The 12316-nt window shown below is 46.3% G+C and overlaps 1 protein-coding gene across 3 annotated transcripts in view; it reads right to left on the bottom strand.

The window, feature by feature from the left end:
• The window catches only part of KNSTRN (kinetochore localized astrin (SPAG5) binding protein), a 21719-nt gene extending 10161 nt beyond the window's left edge, over positions 1-11558 (bottom strand). For 2 of the 3 annotated variants that reach the window (XM_017864019.1, XM_017864020.1), the window contains exons 1-8: positions 11241-11558; positions 10965-11059; positions 7805-7937; positions 7084-7131; positions 5186-5291; positions 4866-4959; positions 3245-3300; positions 2453-2527 (exon numbers count right to left, since the gene is read on the bottom strand). In XM_017864019.1, coding sequence (XP_017719508.1) covers positions 2453-2527; positions 3245-3300; positions 4866-4959; positions 5186-5291; positions 7084-7131; positions 7805-7937; positions 10965-11059; positions 11241-11449 — 816 coding nt within the window. In that variant the 5' untranslated portion in view covers positions 11450-11558. The remainder of the gene's footprint in view (positions 1-2452; positions 2528-3244; positions 3301-4865; positions 4960-5185; positions 5292-7083; positions 7132-7804; positions 7938-10964; positions 11060-11240) is intronic. The other variant, XM_017864022.1, reaches the window with a different exon arrangement.
• Positions 11559-12316: the final 758 nt, after the last annotated feature.

The raw sequence follows: 12316 nt of genomic DNA, 5'->3' as shown, positions 1-12316 counted from the left end.
CTGTTCCACTAAGGAAGACCACTGGAGTCACTATGCTCCTGTTCCACTAAGGAAGACCACTGGAGTCACTATGCTCCTGTTCCACTAAGGAAGACCACTGGAGTCACTATGCTCCTGTTCCACTAAGGAAGACCACTGGAGTCACTATGCTCCTGTTCCACTAAGGAAGACCACTGGAGTCACTATGCTCCTGTTCCACTAAGGAAGACCACTGGAGTCACTATGCTCCTGTTCCACTAAGGAAGACCACTGGAGTCACTATGCTCCTGTTCCACTAAGGAAGACCACTGGAGTCACTATGCTCCTGTTCCACTAAGGAAGACCACTGGAGTCACTATGCTCCTGTTCCACTAAGGAAGACCACTGGAGTCACTATGCTCCTGTTCCACTAAGGAAGACCACTGGAGTCACTATGCTCCTGTTCCACTAAGGAAGACCACTGGAGTCACTATGCTCCTGTTCCACTAAGGAAGACCACTGGAGTCACTATGCTCCTGTTCCACTAAGGAAGACCACTGGAGTATCAACAGAGACTGTATCTTCTATTTTAGCTTTTGTTTCTACGTGCTGGTTTTAGGAATTGTCCCCCTAGTAGTAGAGAGGGACTAGACTCCTGTATCTCTAGGTTTGGGGCAATATCCCATGGTTCATCCAAGCAATCCGAAGCAGTCCAGACCAAAGAATCTGTGTTTACTACAGGTCTCCTCCTCAAGTTATCAGGTTTCCATAGAAAGGATTACATACAGTTCTCAATTCCCAACTCTGAGCAACCTACTGTGTTACACATTGCCTCATGCCTTGGCAATGTGAACATTTCTAAGAGGCCTCGCTAACAGAAAGAAAAAAAAATTGGTGGAAAAAACTGCTAAAAAATCCAAATGAAGACTTGGAATATAGTTAATAGTAATGTACTGATGTTGGTCTCTTTTTTAAAAAAATTTTTTCCTGCCAGGTGCAGTGGCTCACACCTGTAATCCCAGCACTTTGGGAGGCCAAGGCGGGTGGATCACCTGAGGTCAGCAGTTTGAGACCAGCCTGGCCAACACGGTGAAAACCCATCTCTACTAAAAATATAAAAATTAGCCGGGCGTGGTCGCAAATGCCTAAAATCCCAGCTACTCGGGAGGCTGAGGCAAGAGAATCTCTTGAACCCGGGAAGTGGAGGTTGCAGTGAGCCGATTATCATGCCACTGCACTCCAGCCTGGGGGTAAGAGCGAGACTTTATCTCAAAAAAAAATTTTTTTTTCTATTTTTAGAGACATAGTCTCACTGTCACCCAGGCTGGAGTGCAGTGGCATGATCACAGCTCATTGCAGCCTTGCCCTCCTGGGCCCAAGTGGTCTTCTTGCCTCAGCCTCCTGAGCAGCTGGGACTACAGGTATGCACCATCTCTCTCTCTCTCAGAAAAAGTATATACTGTGAGTACCTTTGCCAGGCACTGGGTTAGGTACTGGACATAATTCTCTTTTATAACCACCCAGCAAGACAGGTATTATTGGTATGAACTTAGTTTATTCATACTTTTTTTTTTTTGAGACGGAGTCTTGCTGTGTTGCCCAGGCTGGAGTGCAATGGCACCATCTCGACTCACCGCAACCTCTGCCTTCCACCACACCTGGCTATTTTCTATTTTTTTTTTTTTTTTTTGAGACGGAGTCTCGCTCTGTCGCCCGGGCTGGAGTGCAGTGGCTGGATCTCAGCTCACTGCAAGCTCCGCCTCCCGGATTTACCGCCATTCTCCTGCCTCAGCCTCCGAGTAGCTGGGACTACAGGCGCCCGCCACCTCGCCCGGCTAGTTTTTTCTATTTTTTAGTAGAGACGGGGTTTCACAGTGTTAGCCAGGATGGTCTCGATCTCCTGACCTCGTGATCCGCCCGTCTCGGCCTCCCAAAGTGCTGGGATTACAGGCTTGAGCCACCGCGCCCAGCACACCTGGCTATTTTCTAAATTTTATTTTGCAGAGATGGGATCTCGCTATGTTTCCCAGGCTGGTCTCAAACTCCTGGCTTCAAGTAATCCTTCCACCTCAGCCTCCCAAAGTGCTGGGATTACAGGCGTGAGCCACCATGCCTGGCTGGTTTCTTAGTTTTGACAAATGTACCAGGATAATGTAAGATGTTACTGTTGGGGGTTGGGGGAGGAAGTGCATCAAGAAGAATAGCTAATGGATGCTGGGCTCAACACCTAGGTGACGGGATGATCTGTGCAGTAAACCACCATGGCACATGTTTACCTGTGTAACAAACCTGCACACCCTGTCCATGTACCCCTGAACTTAAATGTTGGAAATTAAAAAAAAAAAAAAAAAAATGAGGGTAAATCTTCTGTATTATCTTTGTAACTTTCCTATAAATCTAAAATTATTTAGAAAGTTTATTAAAAGAAAAGAAAACAGGAAAGAAATCTACCCATCGTGGTAGGAAATGGTCAAGGGTGATGTCTGCCTCTCACCTGTAACTCCTCCATCTGCTTTTTGGCTGTTTCATTAAAAAGCTTCAGCTCCTCTTGCAAAGTTTCTAACAGCAACTAAGAGGAAAGTACAATGTAGTAAACAAATCTTCATATAAAACCAGACCTGCATTAGATGATGGCTAACATCCCTTCCACACAGTTCTCAACAAAGGAGTCAGGAGAGAAATTTGATACAGTATAGAACAGAGGAACCAGAAAGCTCTCTCCACAGGTTTACCTATCACGTGTTTTAAATTTTCTTTTTTATTTTTTTTTTATGTTTTTGAGATGGAGTCTCGCTCTGTTGCCCAGGCTGGAGTGCAGTGGCCGGATCTCAGCTCACTGCAAGCTCCGCCTCCCGGGTTCACGCCATTCTCCTGCCTCAGCCTCCCGAGTAGCTGGGACTACAGGCACCCGCCACCTCGCCCGGCTAGTTTTTTGTGTTTTTTAGTAGAGACGGGGTTTCACGGTGTTAGCCAGGATGGTCTCAATCTCCTGACCTCGTGATCCACCCGCCTCGGCCTCCCAAAGTGCTGGGATTACAGGTGTGAGCCACCGCGCCTGGCCCCACGTGTTTTAAATTTTCAATTCAGACTTACCTATATTTGTAAGCACAAAGCTACCTTTCAAGTAAAATATGCTATTTTGAGTGCATGTCCCATTTCTGTTTTCTACCATCGCAGATAATCAAAGGTTGTTTCTTGGGGTTTATGGAACACATAGCAGAGACCTTCTTAGATTTACAGAGCCCCAGTCACTCAGCCCTGTGCCCTTTCGCACCCATTCCCTCACCATAGAGTCCATGTGATCGGTAGTAGATTCTTGTCGTGATGCCAGGGTCTCACTGCCTAAAGCGGACGGATACAGCAAAGTCAACTTTACTTAGGGAACTACACACTTTAAACAAAAGAAAATAAAAACCCTCCATGAACAGGTACAGAAATATTCATGAGGGGAATTTCTCTTAAGTGTCTAATCCTGGACTTTCTCCCAAGTTTTCACCTTGGAAGGGTCACCCACATCTGCCCTGCAGAACTGCATTTTATCTCCTTTCAATCTAGGTTTGGATACGGCCAAAAATTCTGTATACTTTCTCCTTAGGTCAGTGGACAGTTTGTCCAGAGGAAATGTATAGGTGGGATTTTTTTGGTTTTGTTCACAATTTAAGAGCCTTTCAGGCTTTAAAAATTATTACCTTTGGTAATATCACATGCATGTAACAAATTAAAATCATACAAAATATTTATGGTGTCAGGTGTGGTGGGGCATACCTGTAGTCCCAGCTACTCAGGAGGATTGCTTGAGCCCAGGAGTTGGAGGCCACCCTAGGCAACATAGCGAGATCCCATCTCAAAAAAAAAAAAATTTTTTTTTTAAATTTAAAAACATGTATTTTACAGTGACTATAAAGAATATCCCAGGTCGGGCATGGTGACTCATGTCTGTAATCCCAGTACTCTGGGAGGCCGAGGCAGGCAGATCACTTGAGGTCAGGAGTTTGAGACCAGCCTGGCCAACATGGCGAAACCTTGTCTCTACTAAAAATACAAAAATTAGCTGTGTGTGGTGGTACACGCCTGTAATCCCAGTTACTCATGAGGCTGAGGCAGGAGAATCGCTTGAACTGAGGAGGAGGAGGTTTCAGTGAGCTGAGATCACACCACTATACTCCAGCCTGGGCAACGGAGTGAGATTCCATCTCAAAAAAAAAAAGAAAAAAAAGAAAAAAAAAAAGAATATCCTCACCTGTAACCTAAAGATTAACCAGTAACATTCAAAGTCAGTATTCCTTAATACAAAAAGGCCTGGGCCCCTTTCCTGGGCATTCTCTAGCTCTATGACTCAGTCTGAGGCCCTCTTACAGTCTTTGGACAATTCCTTCTTCTGCTCTCTTTGCTACAGATTCTGCTCTCTGGGGGACAGGGTCAGAACAGTAGTCATTTTTTAGTCACTGTAATTCTGCTGATTAGCCAGGTTTAAGAATGCTTGAAGTAGTATTTTCTGTCTCTTCCCATTTGGGAAAGTTACTAGTATGCTTGCAAGGAAGAACATGTTCAAACAAAATGTTCCTTTCAAGCACACTAGTAACTTTCCCAAATGAGAAGAGACAAAATATTCTCCCTTGAAAGGAACAAAATATTTCTCATCTACTTGCAAGGTCATACCTGTTGGCATAAAGTGTTCAGGTAAGAAAGTGATAACCTTCTCTCTATATAATCCTCTAAAATTCTATTGGCCAGGCAAAAATCAACATCACATGAAAACAAACAGAAGCCCTCCAAAATCTTTAGGGCTTTACTGAAGTAACCCCTGCACTTACTGGGCCAGCTGATGCTATGCTGCCAAGATCAACCCAGGAAGGGACCCATGCACCGATCCCTTCAAAGGCAGCTAGCTGTGTGCTATCTCTTACCTGGATCGAGGCCCTTGCTCTCCAAAATTGCCAAACAGTTGTCCCGAAACTTCTCCAGCAGCTCTACCTTTTGGGTCAGGTCCTTCAGCTCTCCCTGTTGGAGCACCGCACAGACAGATCAGGAACTGTCCCAATCCCTAGGAGTGGTCGCCCTTTCTTGCCCTTGCTCTTGGACAGCCATAGCAAAAGCCTGTTTTTTTTTTTTTCTGCCCTTGGGCATTTGTGCATTAACAAGCTTGCTCACCCAAGGGGCCACCCATCAGGATTCCATGTGCATCGCCCAGTGACAGCTGGTAACAGAGCTCTGGTGGGTCTCTTACCTGAGTTTCAGTCAACTTCTGGTGCAACTGCTTGTTGACGGCTTCTAAGAGCTGGTTCTTGTCCTTGAGCTCTTCCTCTGATTTTTGCTTACTCAGTGGTTTGTAGCTGTAACAACAGTTGTACTTACATGAAAAGACAAAAGGGTTAAGAGCATGGCCTACACCAGGCGCGCTGGCCCACGCCTGTAATCCCAGCACTTTGGGAGGCTGAGGCGGGCAGACCACCTGAGGTCGAGAGTTCAAGACCAGCCTGACCAACATGGAGAAACCCTGTCTCTACTACAAATACAAAAATTAGCTGGGCGTGGTGGCGCATGCCTGTAATCCCAGTTATTTGGGAGGTTGAGGCAAGAGAATTGCTTGAACCTAGGAGGTGGAGGCTGTGGTGAGCTGAGATTGCGCCATTGCACTCCAGCCTGGGCAACAAGAACAAAACTCCGTCTCAAAAAAAAAAAAAAAAAAAATGGCCTACAGAGTTACCCAAATGCATCCCGTTCCTATCCTGGCTATTTACATAGTGGTATATGACCTTCAGTGAGTTGCATAACCTCCCTGAGGTCCTGTTTCCCCATTTTGGCAATTAGGACAATACCCACATCTCATAGTATTATTATTAATAATAAGAGAGAAAACACATGTGCATTTCTTAGCCCAGTAGTTGGGCTAATATGTAATAAAATAATCTAATGTTTATCATCTAATAAACTAATATCACCAATATTACAGTTTTTTCTTTTCTCTTTTTCTTTTTTTTTGAGACGGAGTCTCGCTCTCTCGCCCAGGCTGGAGTGCAGTGGCGCTATCTGGGCTCACGGCAAGCTCCGTCTCCCGCGTTGCCATTCTCCTACCTCAGCCTCACAAGTAGCTGGGACTACAGGCAGCCATCACCACACTCGGCTAATTTTTTGTATTTTTAGTAGAGACGGGGTTTCACTATGTTAGCCAGGATGGTCTCAATCTCTTGACCTTGTGATCCGCCTGCCTCAGCCTCCCAAAGTGCTGGGGTTACAGGCGTGAGCCACTGCGCCAGGCCTAGAGTTTTTTCTTAAAGTTCTCAGTCTTTATTGCTAGTATTTTGTCTTCAAAACTTTCTCATTTTTTTAAGTCAGAGTCTCGCTCTGTCACCTAGGCTGGAGTGCAATGATGTGATCTTGTCTCACTGCAACCTCTGCCTCTGGGGATGAAGTGATTCTCCCGCCTCAGCCTCCTGAGTAGCTGGGATTATAGACATGCGCCACCACGCCCGGCTAATGTTTGTTTTTTTAGTAGAGATGGGGTCTCATCATGTTTCCCAGGCTGGACTCGAACTCCTAACCTCAGGTTATCCACCAGCCTTGGCCTCCCAAAGTGTTGAGATTATAGGCATGAGCCACTGTGCCCTGCTATCTTCAAAACTCTTAAGCCCAAATAATAGATCAGGAACTAAAACCTATTTATACAGACTTTTCAGCGTATTATTTCTATTTCTGATAGTGCAAAACTTCGAAGCTAGCCTCAAAGATGAGAAATGAGTCTTCTCTCCAGGATTTCACCACCACTACCACCACCAGAATCTTCATCTCGAGATCACTAACTACAGGCAGCCCTTCCTCTCCTGAAGGCTTCACCCTCCTGTTGATGGGCCATAGCTAAGTGTGATTTCCAATCAGCAGTGGTCCTGGCGTGGAGTCCAAAAAGCTCTTGCTTGAGACTTAAGATAGTAGCACCACTGATTCTTGCGCTGACAATGGTTCTTACACCTAGTTGTGCCTCACCCCTGAAAATTCCACTCACGTTCCTGAGGTGGAACCCAGACCCTAACACAGTAAACAAGTCCCACGAGTGATTCTGATGCAGAACCAAGGATTGAGATCCACTACCCTAGAATAGTGGCCAAGTTGATTTACCCTGATGCTCACCCTTTTCTGACATTCCTTCTGGTGGTGGTATCAGTAGCTTTCATTTGCCTAGGAGGGCAGAAACAAAGAAATGAATCAGAAACTCAGAGTACTGTTAAGTGTGCAGTGAACAGGCAGAACAAAGAACTTGAGTTGCTGAGGAAAGAACCAGAGATGACATACAAGGCAAATGGCACAAGCTTGAGAGCTCTGAGGGACTATGCATTATTGTTTCAGCACAGACTATTGAAAAGGCTTATTAGTAGCAAAGGAGCATGACCCCAACCACCCCAACATCCTGACAGAGCTGCTCCTCTCAAGATGGCGTAGATATCTCATGTCAATCTCACTCACCTGGGAACTGAATGCTGGCTGGGGAGACACACACACACCACGCTAGGGCTGGACTGTGGTCAGACCAGCAATCTAGGATAACAACTAGTCCCCACCCCACATGACTGCCCCTCAGGGTTGGTGTATGACTACAGTGCTGCCATTTGTATGCTCCGAGCAAGCGATGAAAGAGGAAAGAACACCTCTTATAGCCCTGGCTGTGTCTCTTCAGAAAGATCAACACAGAGGGTTCCGGCAAAGAGCTCAGCAATGCTGCACAGCTCTGGGCCACTGACTGAAGGCCAGTTGTTCAGGAGCCTTGTATTCCCCAAAACCCTGTTTTCTAATTCTATGTACTGATCAATTTCTAGGAAGATGTTCTAACTGGATACTAATGATCCGTTCTCACCCATTCTCTCGTCTCAGTTTGGTGATTTTTGTAACATCATTCTCTGGACCTCCTGAATGAAGCTGTTTGGAAACATCGACTTCTTTGGACCTAACAGGTAAGAGACTCTTAGAAGTGGCCCGAGTTTGTGTGTCTGCAAAGGAAAACGAGAGGTAAAACTTCTGGCATCATGAGCCGACAGCTGCAACCCTGTAACAAACAGAGCCCCATTCTAAGTTGTCATAAATCTTTACTTTATTTTAAAAAATATTATTAATTTTTTGAGACAGAGTCTCGCTGTGTGGCCCAGGCTGGAGTACAGTGGTGTGATCTTGGCTCACTGCAACCGCTGCCTCTTGCGTTCAAGCGATTCTCCTACCTCAGCCTCCCGAGTAGCTGGGACTACAGGCGCCCGCCACGTCGCCCGGCTAGTTTTTTGTATTTTTAGTAGAGACGGGGTTTCACCGTGTTAGCCAGGATGGTCTCGATCTCCTGACCTTGTGATCCGCCCATCTCGGCCTCCCAAAGTGCTGGGATTACAGGCTTGAGCCACCGCGCCCAGCCCAGTTGTCATAAATCTTTACTTTATTTTAAAAAATATTATTAATTTTTTGAGACAGAGTCTCGCTGTGTGGCCCAGGCTGGAGTACAGTGGTGTGATCTTGGCTCACTGCAACCGCTGCCTCTTGCGTTCAAGCGATTCTCCTACCTCAGCCTCCTGAATAGTTGGACTACAGGCACCTAAAATACGTTTTAAAATAAAATTAAAAAAAATAGAGACAGGGTCTCACTATGTTGCCCAGCCTGGCCTCGAGCTCCTGGGTTCAAGCAATCCTCCTGCCTTGGCCTCCCAGGCGTGAGCCACCATGCCTGGCCAAATCTTTATTTTCATTCTGGCAAATTTCAACATGTGATATTAATTCAAAAGAATAAAACTTCCAGGCTAATTGGCAATAAAAACCAAAATTCTTTAAATGTGACAGTACAGTGTGTTTGAGGGTAGCCAAAAGTTTCGTTGAACTGAAAGGTGGAGGCTGTAAAAGTGAACATGGAGATGGACACCAGCAGAGAGCAGGATGGAAGTTAGCAGGTAAAACATGGCTGAATCCTTGTACCATCTCGTTAAGCTCCTCCAAGCACGCTGCACACTTTCCTAAGGCATGACTGAGCTGCTCTGAGTTTTTTTAAATCACTACTTCATTCTTTTTCCCAGAATATCTTCCTAACCACTCTAAGACATCTTTGTGTCCCCATCACCTAGGAGAGTATTTGGCATATGAACAGGGGTTCAATAACTGCTTGTTGAATAAATCAAACACTTCACAGTTGCATGGGTTGTCTCACAGACCATCTCTAAACCACCTGTCTGGTTCCTTCCTCTTCCATGCTGACTGCCTCTACCACCAGCTCTTTTGTTTACCCTTCGTTAAGTTTAGGGTTTCCCTATTAGGCATACTAATCTGATCTTCTTGCCAGATAACCAGAGAAATGGCCCTGGCGTAACACTCTTCTTCCCCAAAGGAGAGAATTTTCCTTCATCCTTGTGCCAGCTCCCCAACCACACAGTCCATCATTCGTGTTCTACAGCAAATTCAAGTCACTTATCTGGAGTTAAGCAGCCCCCCTCCACACGCAGGCTTTTCTGGACTCATTCTCACTTTGTTCACTGTAAAATGGCCCCTTTAAGCTTGACCTAACTTAAGAGCCATTACAATCAAATCAGATTGAAGAAATGCGGTACAAATGAGGTATTCAAAGGGTTCTTTTTGAGGTGTCTGTCTGAAGTAAAAGGTAACCTTGGAGAAATATCATCTTCTCTCTCAAGTATTAGCAAGTTATAAACAACAAATCTACTCCATGTAAAATGGAATTAACAGTCGATTGATCAAAATTGACTAGAATTGGTTCCAATAATTCGTATTTGCTAAAACCTAAGGATTGCAATGTAGGAAAAATTTAGTAGGATTTCACAAAGCTGTCTCCCAAAAATGGGAGACACTGGGAGGGGAACTGGATGGCTGGTGTCAAGGAAGGGAAGGAAACTTGTTTATCATTGTATATGGTTTTCCAACTTTTTTTTTTACATGTGCATATATTACTTATCCAGCCCATGCTCAAAATCAAAACAAAAAACCTGGGAGGCAGCCTAAAAATTGGAAACTGTTCCTGTTACATATGATCATAAAGCTGGGACAGAGATGGAAATCAAAGAGATGAACACTTCCAGCTTGGCTGAGAGAGCTAGTCACTGCCCACTGACTGAGGGGCACTGCATCTAAGGGAAAGACACAGCAAGCAGCTGAGACCTGGCTCCAGTTCTTCTAGCAACTCCTAGTCCCCGCTGGTGCCAGGATTACCATTCAGGTGTTCTGTGGCAACACAAGACAACAAACAACCCAAAAGCCTATTTACTTCAGAGCTCAATCCTGCCAAGGTTTATGTACCAGCTGAGTGGAATCATCTGGGAAGGGATCATAAATAGCTACTCCACAATCTCCCACAACAGTTTTCTGATGTCTGAAGCTTATTCTGTACTATAATCTCTAGATTAGGCAGTTTCCTGACTGCAAACCCCATGAGATGACTTTGAACCACAAGCAAAGCAACACAAAGCAGATGGCAAAGCAATTAAAACTCCATTTTAATCATGTCTGTCTCTTCGCCCAAGTTTCTCAAATACTTTGCTTAGGTCTAACCCCTCTCTCCCACTTCACTCAACAAACGTATAATGAGAATGTGGTAATGAGAAACACGGCGCAGATATAAAGGTGAACAAAGAACCCTAAGCATTCCACTCCACTTCTCAAATGACTCTCCCCTTTCCTCCCTGAAAACAAACCCAATCCCTCAAGATGGCCCAAGTCTGGAAATAAGACGGATAACCGGTTAGAAGGGGATTCCTAGCTTAATGGGAATAACATTGTACAATAACCAACTTGAATCTAACTGATGAATACAGTACATACGCGGGCAGAAAAATGCAGAGCAGCTCTAAAATCCTACCACATGGCCCTTCCCCTAACTCCCATCATAAACCTACACACCCTGGTTATAGGGCGCTAGCAGGTTTTCAGGGCCGGCGGGACACCCTCCCAGTGCCCACGCCACCCACTGGATCTCCACACTCCCGGGACCATCCCCGGCCAGGCCGCAGTGCCCCGGGCGCGGCGTGGACACTCACCTGCGGGCTGGCCGCCGCTCAGCGCAGAGGCGGGCTGCAGGTTATACACTGTCTTAACCACACTGGTCATCGTAACGAGGCGGCACGGCTGAACTCTGGAAGGTACAGGATGAATGTTACCCAGCGCTGGACTACTGGGCCCGAGAGTGGTGGGCTTGGGGATAGCGCGACCCGACAGGCCCCGGCTCGGGGTTGGAAAAGAGAAAATCCTCCTTTCCCAGCTCTTTCCGTCCTTCCTCCCATCCAGCCCAGTCCCTCGCCCCGGGAGAGCCGAACCCAGGAGCCCGCCGGTCCTGCCCGCAGTCCTTGTCGCTCTCTTTCAAAAGATCCCCTGAACCAACTGTCGCGCCTCCTGCCAAGTCGGCCGCCTCGGTTTCAAATGGAAACTTCCGGTAGCTGGGCGGAAGTGGGTGGGAATCGCACTCTGTAGAAAGCCATGTTGTACGGAACATTCTGTCCCGGGGCCGGGGTTTGGGAGCCGCCATGCTGTACGGAAGGTTCGCTCGGAGGCCGGAGGCAGACCTAGCGAAAGGTGTTGGAGCCCCCAGGTCTGGGCGGAGGAGGAGGGTGATGCAATTTGTAGGCTTGAATGGAGCTAATGAGCTACCAGCGTCATATTCCGGGATGGAGACGCAAACGTGGCCACATTAAGGGTCCATGTCACAATCCTCTTTATTTAGTTTGGGATTGTTAGGGATATTGCCAGGAGCACAGGTTATTTGGATGAAAACTACATGTTACAGGAGGAGAGTGGCAGGTGAGGCTTGAAGAAAAGGACCTATGGGCTGAGATACCTGAGGCACCTACCTGAGGTCCTAATTTTAATAGCACTTACCCAGATTTTAAGTAGCGATTCAAAGCTATTCTTAATAAACAGGGTAGTTTGCATCATTAAATGCACTAGTTCATTCATTTCATCCAGCATTTATTGAGCACCTCCTGATTACCCAGCAATGTTCTCAGTGGGTGGGAGGGACTCAGGGAGAGCAAATATCAAGATTGACCTTGGCTCTGCCCTCCTGGAGTTTACAACTTAGGAAACAGACAGTGAACAAATAATCACATGAATAAATATATATTTACAGATTGTGGTGAAATTGTGAAGAAGGCTGGTCGCAGTGGCTCATAGCTGTAATTTCAGCACTTTGGGAGGTGGAGGCGGGTGGACTGCTTGAGTCCAGGAGTTCAAGAACAGCCTGGGCAACATAGTGAAACCCCATCTCTACAAAAAATAGAAAAATTAGCCGGGCGTCGTGGCATGCTCCTGTAGTCCCAGCTACCCTGGAGGCTGAGGTGGGGGGATTATGTGACCTCCAGGGGGCAGAGGTTGCAGTGAGCCGAGATTGCACCAC

This window comes from Rhinopithecus bieti, unplaced genomic scaffold (genome assembly GCF_001698545.2).
Source record: "Rhinopithecus bieti isolate Rb0 unplaced genomic scaffold, ASM169854v2 scaffold_74225, whole genome shotgun sequence".
In the NCBI taxonomy this organism is placed as follows: domain Eukaryota; kingdom Metazoa; phylum Chordata; class Mammalia; order Primates; family Cercopithecidae; genus Rhinopithecus; species Rhinopithecus bieti.
The sequence above is the reverse complement of the archived record's forward strand: the minus strand, read 5'-3'. Positions and strand labels throughout refer to the sequence as shown.